The 25,791-nt window shown below is 46.9% G+C and overlaps 2 protein-coding genes across 4 annotated transcripts in view; both read left to right on the top strand.

Moving 5' to 3' along the window:
- Window positions 1–25,791, top strand: part of OTULIN (OTU deubiquitinase with linear linkage specificity) — a 244,170-nt gene that overhangs the window by 215,001 nt on the left and 3,378 nt on the right. For all 3 annotated transcript variants that reach the window (XM_029590091.1, XM_029590092.1, XM_029590093.1), the window contains one exon: window positions 17,390–17,656. In XM_029590091.1, the coding sequence (XP_029445951.1) occupies window positions 17,390–17,656 (267 nt within the window). The remainder of the gene's footprint in view (window positions 1–17,389; window positions 17,657–25,791) is intronic.
- LOC115084796 (translation initiation factor IF-2-like) lies at window positions 1,192–13,584 on the top strand. The gene is made up of 3 exons (XM_029590094.1): window positions 1,192–10,012; window positions 12,415–12,533; window positions 13,449–13,584. The coding sequence occupies exons 1-3, from the start codon at window positions 8,665–8,667 to the stop codon at window positions 13,554–13,556; spliced, it is 1,575 nt and encodes a 524-aa protein (XP_029445954.1). The 5' UTR covers window positions 1,192–8,664; the 3' UTR covers window positions 13,557–13,584.

The raw sequence follows: 25,791 nt of genomic DNA, 5'->3' as shown, positions 1-25,791 counted from the left end.
ATAGCACAAATCCCAGTACAGATCCCCAAATCACTCCATCAGTGACCTTTCTCCATTTGTCAAACTCTATTTCCTATTTTTTATCCAGTTATCAATCCACAATAGGACATTCCATGACCTCCCAATTTCCTGAGAAGTATTTTCTGAGGGAGTTTGTTAAATACCTTCTGAAAATCCAAATATGCTATATCAATCGGCTCATCCTTATCTGCATGTTTTGCAACTTCTGGAAAATGTAGTAAATTTAATCTAGTAAAGCAAAATTTCACTTTCTAAAACCATGTTGACTCTCTCCCATTAAACTATGTCTGCCTACATGGACAGTTTAATTTCTCAGTCATCACCATAAAAAAAAAAAATTTCCGGTATGGGTATGACCCCAACATCTTCCTTAGTAAGTACATCAGAGGGATAATCTGTGTAGCAAAAACTGACAGGAGACGGGTGGCACCTTATAGACTAACAATTTATTGAAGCCTGAGCTTTTGAGGACAGTATCCACTTTACCAGATGCATCTGACTTCGAAAGCTCATGCATCAAGAAATTGATTGGTCTAATAGGTGCTACCCGACTCCTGTCATTTCTTAGTTTTCCTTGTCCTCCCTGAGCACCCTTCATAACCCTCTGGTCATCTAGCAGCCCAACTGATTCCTCACAGGTTTTTTGCTTCACGTATACTTGAAAAAGTTTTTTTTACCTCTTTGGCAAGCATCTTTTCAAATTACCTCTTAGCCTGCTTAATTTCTTTTTTACTTCCCAATGCTTATGCTTGTCCCTATTTTCCTCATTTGGAGCTTCTTTCCATTTTTTTGAAAGATGCCTTTTTGGCTTTAATTACCTCTATCACTATTAAACCATGCCAGCAGTCATTTGATTTTCCTTCTACCCTTTTTAATGTATGGAAAACATTTTGTCTGGGCCTCAAGGATGATAATTTTAAACAATATCTTGCCTCCTACAACTTTTTAATTTTATGATTGCTCCTTTTAGTATTTTTCTAACACATTTCCTCATTTTATCATAGTCTCCCTTTTTATAGTTAAATGCTACTATAGTAGTTTTCCTTAGTATTTGTTCTTCAGTGATTATGTCAAATTTAATTACATTATGATTAGTTGCCAAACCACCTAGGACAAGCAGGATGGTAGTACTCACATGTGGGTGACTTTAGATGGAGCCCGGCATGGAAAACGTTTTGTTAAAGTTTGTAGAAACTTTGACTGGCACACTGAGCATGCCCAGCATGCCACTGTCAACATGTCCACGCAGGGTCCCTCTTCAGTCTCTTTTTTTCTGCAGTGTTTGCCTCGTGGCAGTGGAACTCTACTCTTCTATTCATTTTTCTTCAAAGTCTTTCGTCATATTTTGGCAATTTTTCAGCACTGGGTCCCTCTTCCACTGGTCGGTGTCCTTCATGTGGCAGGTAGGTTGATTTTATTTTCCTTTATTGCGGTCATTCCTGGTGTGTCGCTCCTCTGTGACTGCCGGCCATCTACCGCTCGCCAGCTGTTTTTTATGGCATCCGGTTTTCGACGATGCCCCCAATGCCCGCAGACCATGTCAATAACTGATCCTCATGAGGTTTGTATCCTCTGCTTGGGGGCATTACATGACATCCAGGGATGTGCTCTTTGTAATCAAATGACCCCGCAAAGGCCATTGCACCCGACTGGATAAGATGGAAAAGCTTTTTGGGGCCAAAAAGTCGGATCCATCTACTCCAGCATCGGGGACATCAACACCGGGAGGCTGGGGGAAGCCGCTAGATATGCTGTCCCTTTCCACTCTGCCATTGGGTCCCTAGAGAGAGAAAGGGGCCGGAGATAGACCATTTCCAATGTCCATGCATTCCAAGACATTAGGATTTTCGCCTTCCTCTGTGCCGGGGAAAGACTGGACCGAGCATCGAGGGAAGCCCCGCAAGCATCATCACCAGTCGTCGTCTCTACACAGCACCAGGACAGGTGCGGCACCAGCACGACCCCATGGAGAGGAGGCCTCGACCTCTATCAGACCTGGTAGTCCCAGGCATTCCCTACCGGTGTTGGTGCTGGGCACCGAGCCTCATCGGGGCTCCAAGGAAGCTCTGGTTTGCCTTCTCCTCCTCCTCTTCCTCCTCAGTCCATTTTGTCTTCATTGGGCTTTCAAGAGTAGTTGGATCTCAGGGTTCAGCTAGCGATATCACGAGTCCTGCAGGGTATCTAGCTTCCATCAGCACTGGTTGCCATGCCAGTGCCAGAGCCTGTGCCATCTCTCTTAGTGCCCCTGCTAGAGCGTCTAGACAATTCTTTTGGGTGTTTTTTCCGACGCAACAGGTGCCCGGGGTACAATCTGTGCCCCCAGCGGCCACTGATTCCCTCCTTTGGAGTGATTTTCCATTATCAGGTCCTCCGAGGAGGAAGAATCAGTTTGGTCGATGGCACCCGTGGGGGCGCTGGTTCCGCGGCCTCTATTCTCTAATCCCAGCCCCGGGACATCGGGGTTTGTGGTGCCTTCGATGCCCCCAGGTCCATCGATACCCCTGGGACTGCTGGTGCCATCACTGTCCAAACTGAGAGGCTTGGGCCAGGGACCCTCCACATTGGCCCCCATGGGACCTTAGTGAGCTGGAGGCTCCATATGATCTGTGGGGGGATGATACCTCCGAGTCCTTTCAGATGACTCAGGTGACATTCTTTCAGCAACATCTCTGCCGGATGAGAGTTGTAGGTCCCCCCCAGAAGACTTTTCCTTTGTGGGCTTTGTCTGGGCGATGGTGGAGGCCATCTTGTTTCAGCTCTTCACTGAGGAAGACACCCAGCACAAAATGCTGGAAGTACTCCAGTTTGTGGATGCCCCAAAGGAAAAAGTGGCAGTCCCAGCCCATGATATTTTCAAGGAGCTATTCCTCAGGATCTGGGAACACCTCGTGACTGTTCTCTGGTCAATAGGAAAGCAGATGCCACTTACTTAGTGCAACAAGCGTTAGAGTTTGAGAGGCACCATCTCCCACAATCTGTTATAGTGGAGTCCGCCCTCAAGAAAGGCAAGCGTTCCTGCACCCACGCATCTGCTCCTCCAGGTTGGGAGCATAGGGCATTGGATGCTCTAGGTAGGAAGGGCTACCAGGGCACTGTGCTCATCGCCCGCATTGTATATGACCCAGTACAACCGGAACTAGTGGAAGCAAATCCAGGAACTGTCAGAGGGCCTGCCTCAACAGCAGCAGGACGCTTTTGCGGTATTGGATTAGCAGGGTCTGGAGGCAGGTAAACACGAGGTGAGATCCACCTACGATGTTTTCGAGATGGCGGGCAGAGTGGTTGCAACAGGCATTGGCACCTGCAGGATGGCCTGGCTTCATGCTTCAGACCTTTGACCAGAAATCCAGGAGAAGTTGGCAAATCTGCCCTGCACAGAGGAGAATCTCTTTGGAGATAAGTTCAGGGACGCGGTGGCCCAATTGAAGGACCACCATGAGACACTTCAACACCTTTCAGCCAGTATGTCTGACCCGCTATTCTCAGTTAGAAAGTCCTTGCAACAGGGCTCCAGAAAGTCCTATCTCCAGAGGAGAAAGTCCTTCTATATCCTTTGAAGATATCTCCCTCTGAACCAATCTCTGATGAGCAAGTGTTGGCTTTCCCCCAGTTCTAATTTAAAAAGCTGCTTTATCTACTTATAAACATAAGTGCCGGCAAGCCAAGTTTCACCTTTGTTAAAGTGAAGCCCATCCTTTTGGAATATGCTTCCCTGTACCCACACAATGTGCCCAGTTCCTAACAAATCTAAAGCTCTTTTTCCTGCTCATTGTCTCATCTACACTTTGACACTCTGGAGTTCTGCCTATTTCTTAGGTCCTGCAAATGGAACGGGGAGTAATTCCTGGAGGTCCTGGATTTCAGTTTCCTACGTAAAAGGCAAAATTTAGCCTCCAGAACCTCCCTCCTGCACCTTCTTATGTCATTGGTACCCACATCTGCTACAACGGCCAGCTCCTCCTCAGCACTCTCTTAAGATCCTATATTTGAAGTGTCAGGTCCACCATCTACATACCAGGCATGTTGAAAATGTAATTTATTATCCCTATAACTACAAAGAGAACAGTACATAATATGGTTCAGTTCTTTCTCCGAGAAGCCTTTTTATGTACAGAGCACACTTAATATAAATCTATGACCTATTGTCTGGTCTAACCCTGAAATTCCCACCTTCCTTTATACAATGGCTATTTTGTTGTCTGTACGTTAGACTTGCATGTATTTCATCACTTTCATTTATCTGATGCCTTACCATAATCTATGCCCAAGGAGACTTACGACAAATTAAAACACGTTCTCATTTAAATGAGGATTTGTTTCAATTCTTCAGCAAACAAGCTCCATATCTTTCAGGGCCATAAATGTTTATTGGGAGACCAAAGCATATAAGCATCCATTTGGAGAAGTCTCTCTTCCCTCCCTCCCTCCTCTCAACCCACCCCCAAGTCAGTATTTGGTGGAGGCACCTTTGGACAGCAAATATAGATGGGGGTCTGTCAAGTAAGATCTCCACCAGCTTTAAATTTATCAATATTAGGCCCACAATTTTTCTTGACAGAACTTTTGAACAGTTTTGTAAAGTTATTTGGGAGTGTCGACAAGCCATGCTGTGGGTTTTCGATTGGATTGAGGTTGGGTCTCTGGCTGGACCCTTCCAGAACATTTATCTTTTTGTTCCTTAGTCTCACTACACTGTACCTTTTGTCTGTCTGTGTGTTTTGGGTCATCATGCTGAAAGGTGAACTTCTATCCAAGTTTCCGTTTTCTGGCAGGACATGTATCTTTTTGTTCCTTAGTCACTACAGTATACCTTTGTCTATGTGTTTTGGATCAACATACTGAAAGGTAAACTTTTGTCCAGGTTTCAGCTTTCTGGCAGAGGCAGCAGGTTTTCCTCAAGGAATTTTTTTTTTTTTTTTTTTTACTTTTCTCCATTCATTCTCTCTTCTATTCTGGCAAGTGCTCCAGTCTCCTCTGATAAGAAACATCCTCTTAACATAATGCTGCTACCACAATAGTTGGTAGTAGGGATACTGCTCTCTGGGTGATGTTCTGTGTTGGGTTTGTACCAAACATAATGCTTTTGCATTCGGATCAAAAAGTTCTATTTTAATTTTGTCAGACCACAACATTTTTTATCAAACGGGAACAGTATCTCCTGAATGTTCGTTAGTATACTTCGAATGGGATTCAAGGTGGACTTTCTTGATTAAAGTCTTCCTACCATTCAGGCCAGATTTGTGAAGTGCTTGGGATATTGTTGTCACATGCTCACTTGGACCAGTCTTGGCCATGGAAGCTTGTAGTTCTTTCAGGGTCTCCTTGATCAGTCTCCTCTTTGCTTGATCATCCAATTTGGAGAGATGGCCTGATCTAGACAGGGTCTTGATGGTGCCATACACCTTCCAGTTCTTAACAATCATCTTGACTGTGCTCAAAAGGTTATTAGAGAACTTTGTGTTTTATTATACCCATCTCCAGATTTATAACTTTTTATTTAAATGCATTTCTATTCTGCTTTTCTTAAGTGAATTGCACAAGGTGGATTCCAAACAGTGTATATATATATATATATATATATATATATATATATATAACATTGCAAACATATATACTACTATACACATAAGCATTTTAACTACTAAACAACATAATATAAGACAAAATATTGTCTACTTGATAAATAATCAAGAACCTAACTTTGTATAAGCTTCAATGAATAAATCATTTTTTAACTGCTTTTTAAATGTTAGAGTATCTGAGATCTGATAAAGCGATGAAAGTAAAACTGTTCCCTAATGATGAACCTGCAGCCAGAAAAGCCCACGCACATGTTGTCTGCAATTTTAACTGTTTTACAGAGGGGTCATTAATTGATGTCCATTTGTAGACCATAGTATAGAGTTGGATGCATACTTTTTAATGGTCTTTTTAATATAATCAGGATATTTTCCTTTTGAGCAAACTTTAAATTTTGAATTCTCATTGATGCTAATAACACTGTAAGGCTGTGGGACTCGGGTTGACATGTTCTGTTCATTTTAGTCCCAGAATTAAATAGCAGTCCCATTTTGTATCACTTGTAGACGTTTTTCATATTTCTTAGGTAATCCATAATATATTGAGTTATTGTAGTCCAGAATAGACAAAACAAGCACCTGGGCTACTTTTTGAAAATCCTACTGCCATAAATATCTTAAGTGCTTAACTAAATTCAACCTATAGAAAGCTCATTGTTTAAGAGATTTTATTTCTGATCTAAAACTAAGCCCAGAATCAATGACCAACCCTAAATCTTGGGCCTCATTTGAAAGAGGGTACAGATTCCCATTAATCTTCCAGGTATATAAATCTACAGGTTTTGTTTTACTGCTTGCCCATAACATTTCTGTCTGGGTTACATTTAACATTAGCTTGTTTTTAAGCATCCATGTCTCTATCATTCTAAGACAGTATCCTAATGAGTCAATTACAGTATCCAATGATGAATCTATTTTCAAAATCAATTGGATATTATCTGCATAAAATTTGTTGATTATACTCAGATAAGTCTGCCTAAAGGAGCAAGATATTAATTAAATAGCATAGCTGCTAAGGATGATCCCTGCAGGACTCCGTGCTGCAACCAGTTTTTGACAGCTGAAAGTGAATTAATTTCACTGTGAAAAGTCCCCATCTGCCAAGAACAAGGTAAACCAGCTAAAGTCTGTTCCCTCTTTTCCTAGATCTAATATCTTGTTTAGAAGGGTTTGATGACATAGTGTATCAAAGTCACTAGAAATATCAAGTAGGACCACTAATGAGGTTTTCCTCTAATCTAACTCTAAGAGCAAATGCACCACAGAAATTGATAAGTCTTTCAGTACTGTGATGGGCCCTAAAAGCTTTGACATTCATATCCACCATTTTATTTTCTTCTATAAAATCATTCAATTGCCTGAACATGCATTTGGCACCTTGCTGAAGGTTGAGAAATTAGCTATAGGTCTATAGTTAGTATAGTGATTAAAGGGTATATTTTTCTTTAGGACAGGTCTAATAATCACTCTTTTCAGAGGGCGACAACTTCACAAAAGAATGTGTGCTATTGAATCAGAAAAAGACGACTTCTAACATTATACTAAAATCGCAGGACATACCTAGATGGCATCAAGGAAGATAATACTTTCAGGACTACATTTGATCAAATGTAGACCATTTTTCTTCCGACTTATCATTCCTTAAAGGCATGTGCCTTTCCACAGCTTTGTCCTGCAGTTCTTTTAATAATTCCTTTGTGCTCTCATGGTTGGGTCATTGTTTTATTTTGAAATGCACCATCCAGCAGAATCAACCAACAGAAGCTACTGACTATTTCCTGTCGTAATGTGACTCGGTACAGTGGAGCCAGTTCACCAGGTGTGTGCCTTTGAAGGCAATTGATTACACCAGAGCTTTAAGTATTTGATTGTCTCAGATATACAAGTGGGGTAGACATTTACGTGACCAAGATATTTTATGTTTTTATTTCTGCTTTGTTTTCTAAGGAATTCTGAATTACATTTTTCACTTGGGCATTTGTAGGGCAGGATGTGTGGATAAATAAAACAAACACTGGTTTAATGCATTTTACTTCCAGGCTATAAGGCAATAAAAGCTTAATGTTTGGGAAGGGGCTATAGACTTTCTGTAGCCACTGAGGATCCTCTGTTTTTTTATTTAAGGTTTTCATACCAAATGTGGAATAAAGTCTTTATAAGTTCTGCACTGAAGACATTGCTGTTCATGATGTGCAGCTGAGTTCTGGCAACAGTCAAGAGTGGGGAGGATTTTTTGCATCTCATGGTGCTCTTTGGTTGTCACCTGTTCCTATGGTCACAAATAATTATGCAGTTTCCTCTCCAGCCTTGCAGCCGAGCTTGACGTTTAGATTTGATTAGGATAGTTACCTCTTAAGTAGTGTCATGAGCTCCTGAGTGTGAGTTGATTGGATGTTCCAGGTAAACAAATCAAAAGATGGTTTAAGAGGTTACAAACTGGGAAAATAAGAGGAGCAGAGCAGTAATGTGACATGAATCATCAGAATGGGTTTTAAAAGTGTTTTTCTACTGAGACCCTGGGCAACAAAGAAGTGACTGTATTGTTAAACAAAGGAATATAAGAGCTGACTTTGAGCTAATATGCGGTACTGGAGGAAAAAAAAAAAGATAGATCCTCCATGTACTGTGCAGTATTTCCAAATGCATGCAGCAATCAATAAAGGAAGGCGACACGGGCTGGTCCTGGGTCGCCGCCGGTAACCCAGGATCGAGCTCGGGAGGCGGAGCAGGGGGTGGGGTAGGTAGAAAGGGGGGAGGCGAATTTAGAGAGGGCTCCAATGGGGAGGCAGCAAATTCAAATGCTGCCTTCCCATTGGCTAGGCAATAGGGAGACTACGAGGGTAGAGTAGCGGAGGTGGCAGTTGGGAACAAGGCAGCGAAGCTAGCAGGGGTTCTTGCTTGCAGCTCGCCTTGTTCCTAACTGCGCGGCTCATTTCGTCTGGGGTGCGCGGCTCTTAATTCTCTCCCTGCCTTTCTCTGGCAGCCGGCCCGGTGGGTGGATTTAAAAAAAAAAAAAATTTGTTTTTCTATATCTTTACCCCTTTCGGCGGGTTACTGCAGCGCCATGCGGCGCTCCCGGAGCCAGCAGCCGGCGAAATCACGCACCAGGCCGGTGCGGGCGGCGAGAGGAGTCAGTCAGCAGCCGGTGAGCGTGATGGAGGGGCAGGGCCTTGTTCCGGGGGTGAGTCTTGGTGTCTCGCCTGTGTTGCTGCCTTCGCTGCCCCGGCCTCCGGCGGTTACTGCTTCTCTCGTGTGTCCCTCGGCCCCTGCTGCGGCGGATTCGGGCGAGAGCGGCCCCGAGCCGGAGGGCCCCCACCCTCCCGGCAGCCCTGGCTCTCATTTCGGTATTTCCTTGGCACGCGTGTCCCAGCCGGCCCCGGCGAGTGACGCGCTGCGGGAGGTTTTGGCACCCTCCTTGGGGCTGCGGCCAGGCGGGGTGGTGATGGCTGCTCACGGCCTCTCCCCCCCCCGCGGGGTATTTGGGCTGGAGATGAGTGACGGCGCCGCGATGGGGAATGTTTCGCCGCCCTCATTAGGGCCGCAGGCTGGCGGGGGGGAGTTGGCTGCACATGGCCTTCCCTCTTCTCATGGGGCAGCTGGGTTAATGATGCCTGCGCCGGCTAGTACGGATCCCCGTCCAACCATTGGGGCGGGGGTGAGTCCTCGTTCCTGGGTTTGTGCTGGCCAGCTGGTGGAGCCCCTTCCGGTGGCCTTCCCTGCAGGCGCCCGGCGCAGTTCCGCCCGGTCCAGGGCACGTGCAGGCCCGGCTTGCCGGCGGCGTAGTGTAGCGCGAAGGGGTCCGGCTGAGGCACCGAGGTTACCCCCGGCGAGGGGTGTAGCTACTGCCTCCTTGGGTCGCCGAGCTGTTGGGAGTTCGGGTGCCTCCCCTTCTTTCCTTTTACCTTCGTCGCAGACACCCCTACCTCCGGCCTCGTTGGGCAGCATTTCCCAGCATGATATGGCGGCGGTCGTTGCCGATGTCATTGGTCACTTGGCCAGAGCGGGTTATAGCCTCAGTCAGGTGCCCAGTGGTTCCAGTGCGCAAACGGGTCATGGCTCATTGCCAGGGGTGCAGTGGGGTACGAGCGCTATCACTGGGGGAATTGGCTCTATGGTGGAGGGTACTTTGAGCGGGATGCACAGCGGTGTGTTCCCGTTGACTAGTACCCTCGGTGCACAGGGTTCAGTGGCCGGGGGAAGGTCCGAGGGTGTGGGGATTTTTTCCACAGCGATGGCAGAGGATGACATGCCGGGCCCGTCGAGCCGTGAGGCATGGAGGGCCCACGAGGGATTAGCTTCGGGAGCGGCGATGGGCGAGTGCAGGATGACCGGTGGTGACAGGCGGCAGGAACCAGTGATGGCGGTCCCGGGATCCGACGCAGCCAGTGCTCGGTGCGAGCCTGTGGATGCTGGTAAGGATGGTTCGCTGCGAGGGGGCAGGGACCGAGAGGGCAGGAGACGGAGGTCTCGGGGGGAGTCCAGTACGAGTTCGTCTGTGGGATCGAGTTCTAGTGGGTCACGGCTGAGTAGGAGGGCAGTCTTGGGTGAGGGTCCAAAATTTGACGTAGGTCACCCAGCGGCGGCTGCTCTGTCGGAGTTGTGGGAGGAGGTGCCGACCCGATTGGTAAAACGGATTCGTAAGAGAAAGTTTGTCAATATATTTAAGTTACTGGAGGGCCGCCGGGGGGGAAAAAAGTTATCCAAAAAGGCGAAGAAGCGCCTCAGGAGGAGCGGGGTCGGTTCCGCGCGTTGCCAAGAACGTAGTCAACTGGATGAGGGGGTTTCCTAAGGCTAGCGGAGTGTAGTTAGCCATTTTGACCCGTCCCAGTATGGGGCGTTGCTGTCCTACGCGGACAGCATTTTGGGGGCGTTCCGGGATTATGAAGGTTGGGCATGGCTCAACTATGATGAAAAATTCCGGGATAAGATGGCGGGGAACCAGTTTATGTCTTGGGGCTCGCAGGACATTCATCTGTGGCTGACTCAGATGACAAATAAGAGTGCGGGGTTGGTTAAGAAGAGCCCACATGGGGGGAGGGGCGATCGCGGCAGGGGCGGCTTCGTCGGGGGTGGGGGTGGTAAGGGACAGTCCTTTCGTGCAGGGGGGGCGCGCAGCGGTGAGCCAGGCTCAAAGGGGGGTGGGCGGGGGCGGCCGACATCTGCTGGCGCTACAACAAACTCACGTGTTTGTTCCCAGAATGCAAGTTTCGGCATGCTTGTGCCACCTGCGGAGGGGCGCACTCTGCCGTTAAGTGTCCGCGGGGGGAGGGGTTAGTAAGGGAGCCAAATAGGTCCGTATTAGTGTGCAAGGCAGACTCCCCTATTCTGGTGGCCGAGTTGGTTGCGGGTCTGCGCGAGTATCCGGATAGGGTAGCTGCTGCGCTATTACGGGCAGGGTTTTCCGAAGGGTTTCGTATCCCATATCAGGGTCCGGGGCAAGGGGGACGGGTGGGGAATTCGCGGTCGGTTTCTCAGCTGGGGCAGGTGGTCAGGAAAAAACTACGGGAGGAAATGGAGCGGGGTAGGGTGGTTGGGCCGTTTCCGGGGAAGCCTTTTGGGCAGATGCACGTATCGCCCCTGGCGGTCATACCGAAGAAGGCAGCAGGCAAGTATAGGCTGATATTGAATTTGTCTTGTCCGAAAGGGGGGTCAGTGAATGATTTCATCCCGCGGGAAGCGTGCGTAGTGAAGTACGCATCCTTTGATCAGGCCGTGGAGTTGGTGCGCAACGCGGGGCAGGGAGCCTTGTTAGCAAAAGCGGACATCGAGTCGGCGTTTAGGTTGCTTCCGATACACCCGTCCTGTTTCCCTTTGTTTGGTTTCTCCTTTGAGGGCAGTTACTACATAGATCGTTGCCTTCCTATGGGTTGTGCGATTTCGTGCGCCTTTTTTGAAGCATTCAGCACGTTTATCCATTGGGCTACGAAGGTTCATACCGAGTGTGAGGAGTCCCTGCATTACCTGGATGATTTTTTATTTGTCGGGCCGGGTGGCTCGGATACGTGTCAGCGGCAGTTGCGGGGTTTTCTGTACACGGCGGAGCGTTTTGGCGTGCCCATTGCAGCTGACAAAACGGAGGGTCCGGTTACTAAGTTGACCTTCCTGGGCATTGAGCTCGACTCCGTTGCAATGGTTTGCCGTCTGCCGGTAGACAAGGTGGAGAAATTGCGGGCGTTGGTGGGTGAGATGAAAACAGCGGTTAAGGTGACCCTCCGGCAGCTTCAATCGCTTATCGGGTCCTTGACTTTTGCGTGTCGAGTAATCCCGATGGGGCGGGCGTTCATTCGGCGCTTATCAGCGCGGACAGCCGGTATTAGGGCTGGACATCACTTCATTAGGGTGTCACGTCCGATAAGGGAGGAACTCGCGGTATGGGAGGAATTTTTGCAATCGTTCAACGGGATATGCCTGATGATGGAGCCGGAAGTGTCCACCGCGGAGTTGGAGTTGTATTCGGACGCTGCGGGAGCGTCGGGTTTGGGACTGTACTTTCGGGGCAAATGGTGCGCGGAGCCATGGCCGGCTGCTTGGGTAGCTGAGGGGCTGGTGAAGAATATTACCTTCCTTGAACTGTTCCCGATCGTGGTGGCCCTGACCATTTGGGGGGCGTGACCTTGCGAACAAACGTGTGGTCTGGTGGTGCGATAACCTCGGGGTGGTCCAGGTGGTTAACCGACAGTCAGCGAAGTGCAGCCTGGTATCAGTTCTCTTGCGGGTCATGGTTCTGTTATGTCTGCAGTTGAATGTTAATTTGAGGGCGCGGCATGTCCCTGGGTCTTCGAATCTCATTGCCGATGCTCTCTCTCGTTTTAAGTGGGACACCTTCCGAGTGGCGGCTCCCCAGGCGGATCAGCAGGGAACGAGAGTCCCCGACCATCTGTGGACCTTGGGCTTGAGGCGGCGTGGGACCTGATTCGACGATCTGTGGCCCCGGTGACTTGGAGAGCTTACGTGGCAGGGAATGCAGCAGTGACGCGTTTCCTGGGGGCGTCGGGGTGGGAGGGGGGCCGGGCGTCTGAGTCTGGGGTGGTTCAGTTCATGCTGTGGGCAAAAGGGGCGGGCTTTTCTTTGGCGTCGGTGAGGAGCCAACTGGCTGGCTTTGCGTTCTTCGGCAAGTTGGTGGGTCGAGAGAACCCCCTGCGCAGTTTCTTAGTTAAGAAAGTGTTGGAGGGCTGGAGTAGGGGGGAGGGCATCCGGGAGGATAGGCGGCTGCCGATTCGGTACGAGAATTTGATTGAGTTGGCCACGGGACTGGGGGGGGTGTGCTGTTCTGAGTTTGAGGTAGCTTTGTTTCGTTTAGCATTTTCTTGGGCGTTCTTTGGTGCGCTTCGGATTGGTGAGCTGGTAGCTCGGTCCAGGGGGGGCAAGGGGTGGCATGAAGGGTTGCAGGTCGGGGATGTGCGGGTGTTCACTGAACAGGTGACTCTGCGGATTCGCAAATCGAAAACAGACCAGAAGGGAAGGGGTGCGTGGATTTCCCTGATCCGGGCGGAGTGCGACATGGTTTGTCCGGTGCGCTTAGCGCTGGCTTACGTATTGGTGCGCCCGCCGGTGGGGGGTCCTTTCTTAGCGCATGCTGACGGCTCCCCACTCACCCGGTTTCAGTTTGGAGCGGTGTTGCGTAGGGTGGTGGAGGGACTAGGGTGGGAGGCAAACCGATTCTCGTCACATTCCTTTCGTATTGGGGCGGCTACATCAGCAGCCGAACTGGGTTGGTCAGCGGCCAGGATTAAGGCGTTGGGGCGGTGGAAATCGGAGGTGTTTAGGGCCTACGTACGAGAGTAGCATCTGGCCCGGGGAGGGAATGCGCGTGGTTGCCTCTTGGTAATGTGCTTGTTTGTCTTGCAGATCGGGCTGGGGAGGAGCTGCGCAGGAACTGTGCCTGGATCGTGGGTCATTCCTTTATTCATCGTGCCTACCGTCGGGCCAAGAAGAGGCCTGATGGCGAGAATTTGAATTTGACTCCTGAAGGCGTTAGGGTGCGATGGATTGGAAAAGGGGGTTTGCGATGGGGGGAGCTATGTGCTATGTTGCAAGGCAATATTGACAGGTGGGGTGCCCCGGAATGGCTTATCATCCATTTAGGCGGAAACGATGTGGGCAGGGTGACATGTCGGGAGCTCATCAAAATGATGAGGAAGGATATGGCTTCCATCATGAACCGCTTGCCTCACACGAAGTTGGGATGGTCCGATGTGATTATTCGCCTCAAGCACCAGGGCGAGCCCTTATGGCGCAATGGGGTTAAGAAATTGAACCGTCAAGTGGGCAAATGGCTCGTGCGGGAGGGAGGTTTCTGGATTCGGCATCAGTGGGTCCTGGGAGCTTCTGAGTGGGTATTTTCTAGGGGATGGGGTACACCTGTCAGATGTGGGCATCGATCTGTTCAATAATGCCTTGGAGGATGGGATTAGGCAGCAGGTTATAGTTAGAGGGCCGCAGTGGGGGTACAAAGACCGATAAAGTTAGGTCTTTGTTTGTGGCGGTAAACCCGAGCCATATGTTGTATTGTTTATGGTGCAATTGTTATTGACTGTTCGGAGGGGGGGGAGGAATGCCCGTGTAGCTTGGGGCTGCTACACGGGAAGGCCAAAGAGCAAGGGGGGGGCCGATGCTCAGGCCGCAAGCTTACCCTCGCTGGTGACGCGGCGGGGTAAGTGGGGAAAAGGGGGGCAAGACCTAGCTTATCACCGGGCCGCGGTGTAAGCGAAGAGGGGAACCGGCGGAGGAAGTCAAAGGGGGGGGGATTTGGATTGTTGTTAAAATTCTGGCTCGGGTTCAGTTTAATAAACTGCGGCCTTTTTTGTTTATCACCGTACAGATGTGTTGTTGTATTATTTGTGGAAGGGAGGTGGGGAAAAGTGAGGAGCCGGACGAAAGTCTCGAGTCCTGGGTTACACTGACTTTTTACTGATTTTACTGCTACATCATTACTTTTAAATTGTGCATGCTGCTCACCTGCCGTCGTCCTGAGCCTTTGGGAACAGCCATGTTCAGACCATGTATCTGACGAAGTGGGCTCTCGTCCTCAAGAACTCCTGCCTCAATAAATTGGTTAACCTGTAAGGTGCCGCTAGCCTCTTTGACACTTTTGCTGCCATACACTAACATGACTTCCCCTCTGGAAGTTTTCACGTTCAGACCAGTCTAAGAAATTACATTACATAGAATAAGAACTGATTGGTTCATACGTTGTTTGATGAGTTTGTGTGAGACAACAATGAGGCCGATGCAATATTGTGCACGCAGGCAAGCACACAGGTTAACCCATGGGATCAGCGCATCCAAAACACACACGTCCAAACCAGCGCATATCTAATAGCGCTCATCACATGTAAATGCCTTTTGATGAGGCTATTAGCTAATACCCCCAATGTAAAAAAATAATTGTGTGCCCAATATGCACATTTTAACCCTCAAAAATTAACGCCAGCCCCGGAGCTGACGTTAAGTCTTGAGGTGCCCCAAAACCTGAACAGAAAAGCAGAAAATACTGCTTTTCTGCATTTCCTCTGAATTAATATCGTTGCAGTATTAAGTCAGAGGAACCACAGAAAGCAGCAACATGGTGGGGAAAAAAGTCTTGACTATGGCTGTGCACAGGTTAGGTAAGTGAACACTCGTAAAATTGAGCGTCCGTTTTCCTAACCTCGCACAGCCACTTCTCCTGGGCCCCCATGAGGAGGCGCTAGGGACACACAATTTCCTCTACCGCCTCCTTTTTAACGCCTACTGCATCGGCCTGATAGTCCATATAGACCAATCATGTCTTGCTAATGTGGCTGCTCCCGTAGGTTCAAGTGAATTGTGTGGGAGCTGTTTAAACCAATTTCAGAAATAATGACCTAACAATACAATTTTCACTTGACATAAGGTCAGTATTACTGATTACATTTATCTCATACAGAGAAAGCATAACTTTCTTTTTCTTGTCACAGCAAGCATGAAAAATCCTGCAATCTTTGGCCTCAAGTGATTAATATACACACTGTTATAACATCTGTTGTTCTAAGACATATATATATATATATATATATATATATATCTCCATACTCCAGCATCAAGGCAGATCATATTATTTTAATTAGATTTATTCATCCTGAAATGATGTTTACATGTTGTGATCCAGTTTATCAAAGGATTTCTTTCGTCTGTGCCTATGGGGAAAACATTTGATAAATCCTGCACTCTGGGTGTACATTGTTGCATACTTCTCTTTCCAGGTTTTTAGCTATGTCTTATGTAAGCGTTTTATACATAAGGGTACATAAGCGCCCCCCCCCACACACACACAAGATCCGGTATGTTTGACTCTTAGGATTGGAGTCTCTGTCCTTATTAACCCCATAGATATAATCCTATCCCTCTTGGTGACTTTATTTAAGTCTCTGATTGACAAACCTAGAAGTATGTAAGTTCACAGGAAAGAGCACAAGATTCTTCCTTGATAATATGGCCTCTACCAAACTATATTTTCATATGCTGTTTCCATATTTCACAAAAATGATCTTCCAGTGGTTGAAATTAGGTTAAAAGGAGCAACACTAGAGACAGGGCTGAAGACTTCCTGGATGCCTGGTTACACTAGTGATTTAAAATCTGGACGCTAGTGTCCAGAGCTTGAAATTTGGGGGATGTGCTACTCTGTAGTGGCACTTCTCTGCCCCAGTTCACACCTGTTGTTAAAAGAGCAAAACATCTGCAGCCAGCAGAGGCCCTTTTGCTGGCTATTGAAGAGAAGAGCCAGGGCTGATACGGATCCATTAATCCACCCACCCCTAGAGGGCTGCTGCAGACTCTGCACCAGCAGGCTAGTACTAGCATCATGGAGCCATGGGGGGCATGCTGGCTCATGAGTCACGCAGCTGCTCATTTCCCTACTGGCACACACTTTTCTAATGCCATTTCAAAAGAACCTCTGAGAGTGATAAGTTTTAAATGTTACTAAAAAATCACTCTGATATGACATCAAAATGATTTAAATATTCAAGATTGAGAACAGAAGGTATATAGCCATCATGTTGCTTTGAGGAAGCTGACCACAAACATAGTGTGAATGATGCATTGTTGTGTGCCTAATTTCATAATTAGAGGTCTGCATGATTGTAACCATTTTTATCAAGTTTTAAATTGCAAGTAAAAAGTCAGCTCTTCTTATAAGTCCATTAAATAAAGATTGCTTAGGTAAATTCAAAGTTGTGAGCCTGTCAATGCCACTGTTTCGAATCACAGCTTTATAATCTTATGTAAACTGCTGCGTAAAGAACTGTCAGCATCATTACAGCAATATATGATGGTCATGCCTTCCATTCTCAGTCTTTAATAAATAAATTTGGCAGGAAGAGCGCAGGGCCTGGAAGCTAGTGCTTACCGTGTTTTTACACTGCCACTGGCCTGCCCAGTTTGCTCCAACAGCAGCCTGATGGAGGTAAGAATGATTTGGGAGGGGGGGAGGGAGGAAGGATGGAGGAACATGGTGAAGAAAGGAGGCACGTGAGCGGGAGGTCAAGACAATGGAGCTACATATAGGAGAGAGAGGGCGAGAGGAGGCACATAGAATAGAGACGAGAGAAAAAAAGAAACAAGGGTGATTTGGCTTCAGCTTTTCTCTTTGGGTTCTAAAATTTCCTGCTAGTGTCTAGAAATATTTAAATATTTTTCCAGATCTGACTTAGATGTTTACAGCTGCTTACCAAGCGCGGTGATTTCCAGATGAATACAAGGCTCAGATTTTTCACCCAGACGCCTATTGAAGAGAGCTCTTGGTGATCACTTTTTCCCTCTTACAGTGGGCAGACTTGAGTGAAATTAAATGTCCTGAAGTCAAGCAAGCAGCATGCGAGGAAACCTTTAGAAATGAAGATGAATACAGCTTGTATGAAGCACTGAAATTCCTTATGTTGAGCAAAGCCGTGGAACTGTACAATGACAACGCAGAGGGGAAGGAAGTGCCTGTGTTCTCCTGGCTTCTCTTTGCCCGAAACACATCCAGTACTCCCTGCGATTTTATGAAAAATCACTTGAATCAAGTGGGTCACATGGGTGGCTTAGAACAGGTAAGCCATAGCATGCATGCTTTTTATTTAATTTTGTCTGCATTGGCATCTGTGTCCATGTTTTTTTATTAGTTTTCTCCAAAACATGATGTGATTCAGCAGGACAGGAAGAGAGTGTAATTTCTGAAGCCCCTAGGTGTACATCTTAGATGCCTATGAAACCAACTTCCCCAGACAGGCGAGAGGTGAGCACCCATCCCTCCAGGAGACAAACATTCTTATGGCTGAACTTATTTATGTGCCAGAAGAAAAATTAATTGTGGTGCTCTGTCTTTAACCTCTTCTGTGTCGAAGAAACAACAAAACTGGTAAAAGAAGTTACAGCTATTCAGAAACCCCTCTTGGGTATGGCCGCTATTGAGTATTCGTGACCTGACACCAACTTATATGAATTATAAGTAGGAAATAAGAGCGGCACCTGGGGGTGATTGCATGCGTATCTGTGTCACGCATACTCATTGTGGGTATCCTGAAAACCTGGCCTGTTTGTGGCACTCGGGGACTGGAGTTTGCCATCGCTGCCCTAAAGGAAAGGTGGGATGGGGAGATATGATACATTTAAATACCTCCAAGGTTTTCGTGCTCAGGAGACGGGCCTCTTTCAAAGGAAAGGAGTCTCTGGCACCAGGGGTGGCAGTGGTAGTCTCAGGAATAATCCTAAGGAAATAATTCTTGACAAAAAGGGTAGGGGATGTATGGAATAGCCTCTCTGTGGAGGTGGTGGAAAGAGAGGCAGTATCTGAATTCAAAAGAACATGGAATAAACACAGGATATCTGAGGGAGTAGTAGGGATTGTAAAGATGAATAGATGATAAGCCATATGTCTTTTTCTGCCCTCAGGTTTGTGTTTCTATGTAATTTGCTCTGGTAGCTACTTAAAGGCTGACAACGCATCAGGAAATCCATATCTGTCAGAGGTCACCATTGTTTGAGTTTGTATGGCTGTTTGTTTAAATTGGCTTCCAGCACACTTTACAATGAGAAATATGGTGTTTTTATTACTTCGAACCTTCCAGAAAGGTGAGGAAGGCGGCATAACATTGCTGCTGTTTATGCATAATCGCTGTTGGATAAGCCGAGGCGCCTGGAGACAAAGCAATAGGCAAAGTTATACAGCGAGGCAGTGGCACTGGGGATCTGACCATTGAGTCTGTGTTTCCTCCACATTAACCACCAAAAGACCACCCTGTTACCAGTTTTCCAGTGATACCTGGCCCTGGCTATGTAGAGAAGGACTGCTTGCAAAGATATCCAATTCAGGAACCACACGTGACCTTTATAACCACAAAACGTTTGGAATGAAACAGAGCAGAGTTGGAGATGAAATTTTCTGGTGAAATGAAAAGTGTCTTTTGAATGTGGTGTAGTTGGACTAGGCTGCAGGTCAGATGCTCTCTGAGTGATAAAGGTTGAGTGTTGCTGTTCCACATGTGTCTAGAATTAGAAAGCACATGACGTGTTAGTGAGCCTTTACCCAGAAAACTTCATGTCTCGCAGCATTAGTGTTCCAAATTAAAGTAATATTGCATCCCTCAGTCCATGGCTGGGCTAATCCTTAGTCTTTGGAGCATAGGCTTGGGGTCCTTGGTTGGTGTAGGCTCAGCTCATAAGACTCTATTGCTGCAGGGCTTGAGCCTGCACCTGTACTATAATGGCACTAGCACTGATCCCTCTCTCATGTGGAATAGTGACCTTGAGGCAAAGATCCAGTGAGAGGCCTGTTGCTGCCCCTGTGCCCAAAGGGAGAAGCTGGCTGCCTGTTAATTGATCAAAACAAAAAAGTAAATTCTATCTAAATATTAATTAAAGTCCTCCCAAGTGAAAGGAGAGAAAAGACCTTGGCATAGAGCAATATATGAAAACATACTCGCTATACTTTCAGTCATTGGGCAAAAAAAACCTCTCGTAAGCTTAGAAAAAGAATACTCCTTTTTCATTTTTTTTTTGTACTTGCTTAAATCAGTGCAAACTCATTCCAATATTTCTGTAACATATTATCATATACCAAAATTGCTGAAAAATATAGTCACAGCTTGTGAACTGCTGCTTGTTGTCCAAAAGATAGTCCGTTACGAAATGCTACTTAAAACATGCTGAAAATTTAGTAGAGAGAAGACACAGCCAGAGTTTCGCTACACAGAGTTGCTTCAGAGCATTTAAATTCAGCAGCTCACTACATGCATTTATAATAACTCAGAATTTTCATGGTGACAGCGTCTACCTAAAAGTTAAAATGGCGACCATTTACCATGTTTTAAGTGGTGGTTCATACCTATCTTTTAGACAACAAGCAGCATTTCACAAGCAGTGACCATATTTTTATGCAATTCGGTATGATAGTGTATTGCAGAAATATTAGAATGTTTGCACTGATTTAAGCAAGTAAACAAAATTGAAAAAGGAGTACCGTATGTACTTGTATATGTAGAAAAATGTTACACCCAAAACCAGTCCTTAAAATCACAGTCGTCTAATCCGCGGGTCAATCCACATATTGTCAGTAATTCAAGATGAATCGTTCCCACGCTCCTCCTCCCGATCCCTTAACTCACCACCTGCTGTGAGGACAATGACGGCACTTGCAGTTGTGCAGGCATGTCCTCCCCCGTCCCAAGCCAGGGTCTGATTAGCGCACTTAGAACCACGTGGTTCAAAGTGCACCACTGGGACCCCGCGGGGGAGGAGGAAGGACATGCCTGAGCAGCCACAAATTTGTTGTCGTCCTCATAGTAGCAGGGAGCATTCGAGGGATCCAGAGGAGTTTTGGGGAGAGAAGCTGTCCTACCGCTACACTGGGACACAGCGGGGGAGGACGAAAGATGTTTCTGAGCAAATGCAAGTGCTGGTGAATTAAGGAATCGGGAGGGGGAAGGATTCAAAGAGAAAGGGCAGCCATGAGGGAGGCAGGGAAGGATTCAAACGGGGGCGGGAGGGAGGGAGGGAAGGATTCAGAAAGTAGCAACAGCCATTGGAATAATGACATCTTAACCTCAGGATAATGAACACTGAGAAGAAAAAAAGAGAGCATCTTACACTGCATCGCTGAAACTGAAGGTTATAGAACGTGCAAAGGAGGCCAGTAATTGTGTAGCTGCAAGAGAATTTTATATTAGTGAAAAGCTTGTCAGAGATTGGAGAAAAAATAAAGAAAAGCTGCTAGAAATGCCAGTACCGCGAGGTGCTCTGCATTCTCATGCTGGTCTCGCAAAACATACAGATCAGCATGAGAATGTAGGCAGCTGAAACTCTGTGAGAGTGCCTGTATTTTCATGCTCATTTGCATGTCTCACAAGGCCAGCACAAGAATGCAAAGAGCCTTGCAGTACCTGCAGCAGCACTTCCAGGACAGTGAAGGAGAGACTGTAGGGAACAGAGCTGGTTGGCTGGGGTGAAGGTCTGAGGCTGGCTGCTTTGGAAAAGGGGAGGGGAGGGTTATGGATGGATGGAACGCTCAAGGTTGGCTGGGGAATGGAAGGGAGCCAAGGTTGGCCGGCTCCTATGCATAGGGGAAGTTGGGGAAGCCATCGGCAGGTATTACATTGGGGGTCACTATGCCCCTGTTCTTGTGGATGGTAGGGGTGGGTGTTATATAACCAGATAATGACAGAAGATCAACAGCTCCAATAAAACACTCCCTATTCCCCACAAGAATGATAATAGGGGCTTGGTTTAAGGGTGGGAGGAAATTTTATTTCTGTTTCTAGTTTTCCAGTTTGGTGCTGCTTACAGAGTCTGGCTTCTTGGGGTTTCCATTTCAGTTTTTGTCTGCATATTTGTAATTTCTGGTCAACTGTTCTGTATTTGGTGAATGTCTGTCTGTATTCTGTAAATGTGACCGAGCTTAGGTCACATTTACAGAAATTTACATAGAAATATAATAGCAGAAAAAAACCATATGGTCTATCTAGTCTGCCGATCCATATCAACTAATTGAGCTTACAATTCCTATCACTCCCTCAGAGATCCCATTTGATTATCCCAATCTGTCTTGAAATCATATAAAGTCTTTGTCTCTACCATCTCCAGGGGGAGCTGTTCCATGCATCCACCACCCTCTCTGTAAATAAATATTTCCTTAATTACTCCTGAATCTCCTCCTCTACTCCCTTTCACCTTCATCCCATGACCCCTTGTTGTAGAGCCTCCTTTCCTTTGAAAGAGGCCCACCTCCTACGTATGGAAATCTTGGAGGTATTTAAATGTCTCTCTCATATTTCCCCTATCTCACCATTCCCCTAAGGCAGAGGTTCCCAAACCTGTCCTGGAGGATATCTAGCCAGTCAGGTTTTCAGGATATCCACAATGAATATGCATACGATAAGTTTTCATGCACTGCCTCCATAGCATGCAAATTTTATCTCATGCAAATTAATTGCGGATATCCTGAAAACCTGACTGGCTGGGGGTCCTTCAGGACAGGTTTGGGAACCTCTGCCCTAAGGTAAACATTTTTAGATCTTTAAGTCTGTCTCCATATGTTTTAAAATGGAGACCATGGGCCGACTCCGTCCTGTTTATATCCTTTTGAAGGTGCAGTCTCCAGAATTGTACACAGTATTCCAAATGAGGTCTCACTAGGGGCTTATATAGGGGCAATATCACCTCCTTTTTTCTGCTGACCATTTCTGTCCCCTTGCAGTCACTTTATCCACCTGTTTGGCCATTTTATGATTATCAAATATGATGACTTCCTTTGTACTTCCAAGAATTTCACCCATTATTTTGTACCACGCCCTTTGGGTTTTTGTTTTTTTTTTATCCTAAATGCATAACTCTGCATTTTTTACTATTAAATCTTAGCTGCTAGACCTTAGACCAGGGGTCAGGAACCTATGGCTCGGGAGCCAGATATGGCTCTTTTGATGGCTGCATCTGGCTCGCAGACAAATCTTTAATAAAAAAGTAAAAATCTAACAAAATCCCCCACCCTCCTGACGCCCCCCAAGACCTGCCAAAAGTCCCTGGTGGTCCAGCGGGGGTCCAGGAGCGGTTCGGGAGCGAGTCAAAATGGCGCCGATGGCTCTTTGCCCTCACTATGTCACTGGGGTCGACCAATGGCGGCGGTAGCCCCTGTGACATAGTAAGGGCAAAGGGCCGTCGGCTGCCAGTAATCAAAATGGCATCAAAGGCCCTTTGCCCTTACTATGTCACAGGGGCTACCGCCGCCATTGGTCGACCCCAGTGACATAGTGAGGGCAAAGGGCCGTTGGCGCCATTTTGACTACTGGCAGCCGACAGCCCAAGTCCCGGAGATCGCTCCCGGACCCCCGCTGGACCACCAAGGGCTTTTTTGCAGGTCTTGGGGGGGGGGGGTCAGGAGGGTGGGGGTTGTAGTAAATTAATTTTGGAGGTCTTGGGGGCGTCAGGAGAGTAAGGGGTTGTCATAAATTAATTTGGTAGGTCTTGGGGGAGTCAGGAGGGGTGGGGGGTTGTAGTTAGTATGGCTCTCACGGAATTACATTTTAAAATATGTGGCGTTCATGGCTCTCTCAGCCAAAAAGGTTCCCCACCCCTGCCTTAGACCATTCCTAGTGCATCACTAGATCCCTCCTCATATTTTTCACACTTCCCCAGTTTACCATGTTAAATATTTTGGTATCATCAGCAAAAAGACAAACCTTTCCCGATGATTCTTCGGCAGTGTTGCTCACAAATCATTGAAAAGAACTGATCCAAGGACCGATCCCTGAGGCATACTGCTAGTAATGCCTGCCACACCTCCCCCCCGCCTTTCCTTGGAGCAAACTCCATTTACTACTACCCTTTGTCACCCCCCAACTCAACCAGTTTCTGACCCAGTCAGTCACATTCTCTAAGGCCCATACCAAAGGCACTCAATTCATTTATAAGTCACCTATGTGCAACAGTGTCAAAGGCTTTATTGAAATCCAAATACATTACATTTAGTGCTCTCCCTGATCCTACTCTCTGGTCACCCTATTAAATAAATTGATCAAATTTGTCTGACAAGACCTACCTCTGGTAAAAACCATGCTGCCTCCAACCTTGCAATCCATTGGATCTAGAAACTGCACTATCCTCCTTGGGGTTTTTGTTTGTTTGTTTTTTTAATCAGTGATTCCATTAATTTGCTCACCCCAGAGGTCACAGTAATTTGCCTGTAGTTCCCGGCTGCCTCCTTATTTCCACTTTTGGTGAACAAGAAACTATATCTGCCCATCTCCGGTTCTCCGGAGCTACTCCCGACTCTACTGAAGTATTGAAAAGGTCAGCCAGCGGAACTGCTAGAACTTCTCTAGGTTCCCTTAATACCCTTGGATGCATCCCATCCAGCCTATCACCTTATCTATTTTATTTAGTTATCTCCTTATGGACACACCTCTCTGAAAATCAATTGAGGACGTTTGTGTTATGTTAATTGTTTATTTAAGACAACCAATCTAGGCAGCATTTAGTAAAAGAAAAACAAAGGTTATTCACAGGAGGAGGCCAACAGTTACAGTTAGATGACTCCAGAATTTCAATATCTTTGTGTGGAGGAGGGTTTCCTGTGCATATAGAACTGGAGGTACAGGATTTATGTTGGGTCTGTCTTCAACATAAAGTGTCAAGAAGAACCTCATTAGTAAGCCAGGTTATGTTCTCAGTCTCTCTCAGATTTACTGCTAGTGCTTGTCTTAATACTTACATTGTGCCAAACAGCTTCTTTCCGAAGCTTGTCTGGTGTAATGTATACAGGAACCACATTGAAGTGAACTTGGAAGTTTGTTTTTTTAAGCAGGCGAGTTGTGCCCAAGCAATTACAACTGTATATTTAGACCACATTTCTTGGTCTCTGATTGCATCTCTCCATAAATTGTACAGAATAGTTACTCATTACTGACACTTCTATTATTAATGCTGATTTTCATTTTCTTCTTTACCGCTATGTCTGGTTTTTAGCATCAACCTTTTTATTGGTGGTTCTGGGAATGGATAATTATATGCTGAATTACACAAAGAATGTTATGTAGGAACAAATGACATTAACTCTAAACATAAAGGGGTAGATTTTATAAATGTGCGCACATGCGTACTTTTGTTCGCGCACCAGGCGCAAACAAAAGTACGTGGGATTTCAATAGATACGCGCGTAGCCTGCCTCTGTTCCCTCCGAGGCCACCCCCCCCCCCCCCCCCCACCTTTGTTGAACAAGTTATGCCTGCTCGAGGCAGGCGTAACTTTGCGCGCACCGGGCCACGTGCCATGTTCCGGTCCAAGGGCTGGTCCTGAGGCTGCGGCCATGCCCCCGGGCCGGAACCACGCCCGCGGCCCCGCCTCTGGATGACGTACCGGCCGCAACACGCCCCCCAGGAAAGCCCCGGGACTTGCGCGCGCATCCCGGGGCTTTGCGCGCGCCGGAAGCCTATGCAAGATAGGCTCGGCGCGCGCAGGGGGGGGTTTGGGGTAGGCTTTCGGGGGTTATGCGCGTAACCCTCTGAAAATCTACGCCAAGTAAGAAATTGGGAGTGAGAACTGGGAACAAGCTTGGTTGACTTGCTTGGCCCTGCCTCCTCCATCCCCCACCCCACTCCGACCAAAATGATGTTCCACTACCCTGCTCGTAGCTATTTACAAGTCTTTGTTCTTTTAAATAGTACCTAGTAATACAAAATAAAAACTTTCCACCTTAGGTCTTAGTAACTGTGACTGGTTTCAGCAAAGTTTCAGGATGGGGCTCAGCTAAGCTGACTCCTGAGGAAAATGTAAAACAAACTATTTCTTCTGTAGCAGCAGTTTCCTACTGTCCAGCCACTGACTTCTTCAGGTGCTTTTCCTCTCAACCTGCCTGCTTGCTTTTGCAGCCTGATAAGAGTCCCCTGGTCTTTTAAACTCTATGCACTATCCTCTGAGAATTCAGTCCATTCCCCAAAAAGCTAATACAAAACTCATGCATGCTTCACTTTCCTAGGAGCCCCCTCTCTTTCCCTTGTTCTGAAATTGGGACAGGTTTTAAAGCCTCCAGTCCCACTCTTCAGGTAATCTGTTAGCTAGAGCAAAAATTACAGTGTGCCACAGTCCATGAGCAGAAACCTGTTGATAGTGTGGCCATACGAAATTCAGAGGAACCTGGTGAGATCTAAAATGAATGCTGTCTAATCCCCCCAAAAATTCTAAACTTTATACAAACAGA

This window comes from Rhinatrema bivittatum, chromosome 2 (assembly GCF_901001135.1).
Source record: "Rhinatrema bivittatum chromosome 2, aRhiBiv1.1, whole genome shotgun sequence".
Classification (NCBI taxonomy): Eukaryota; Metazoa; Chordata; class Amphibia; order Gymnophiona; family Rhinatrematidae; genus Rhinatrema; species Rhinatrema bivittatum.
The sequence above is the reverse complement of the archived record's forward strand: the minus strand, read 5'-3'. Positions and strand labels throughout refer to the sequence as shown.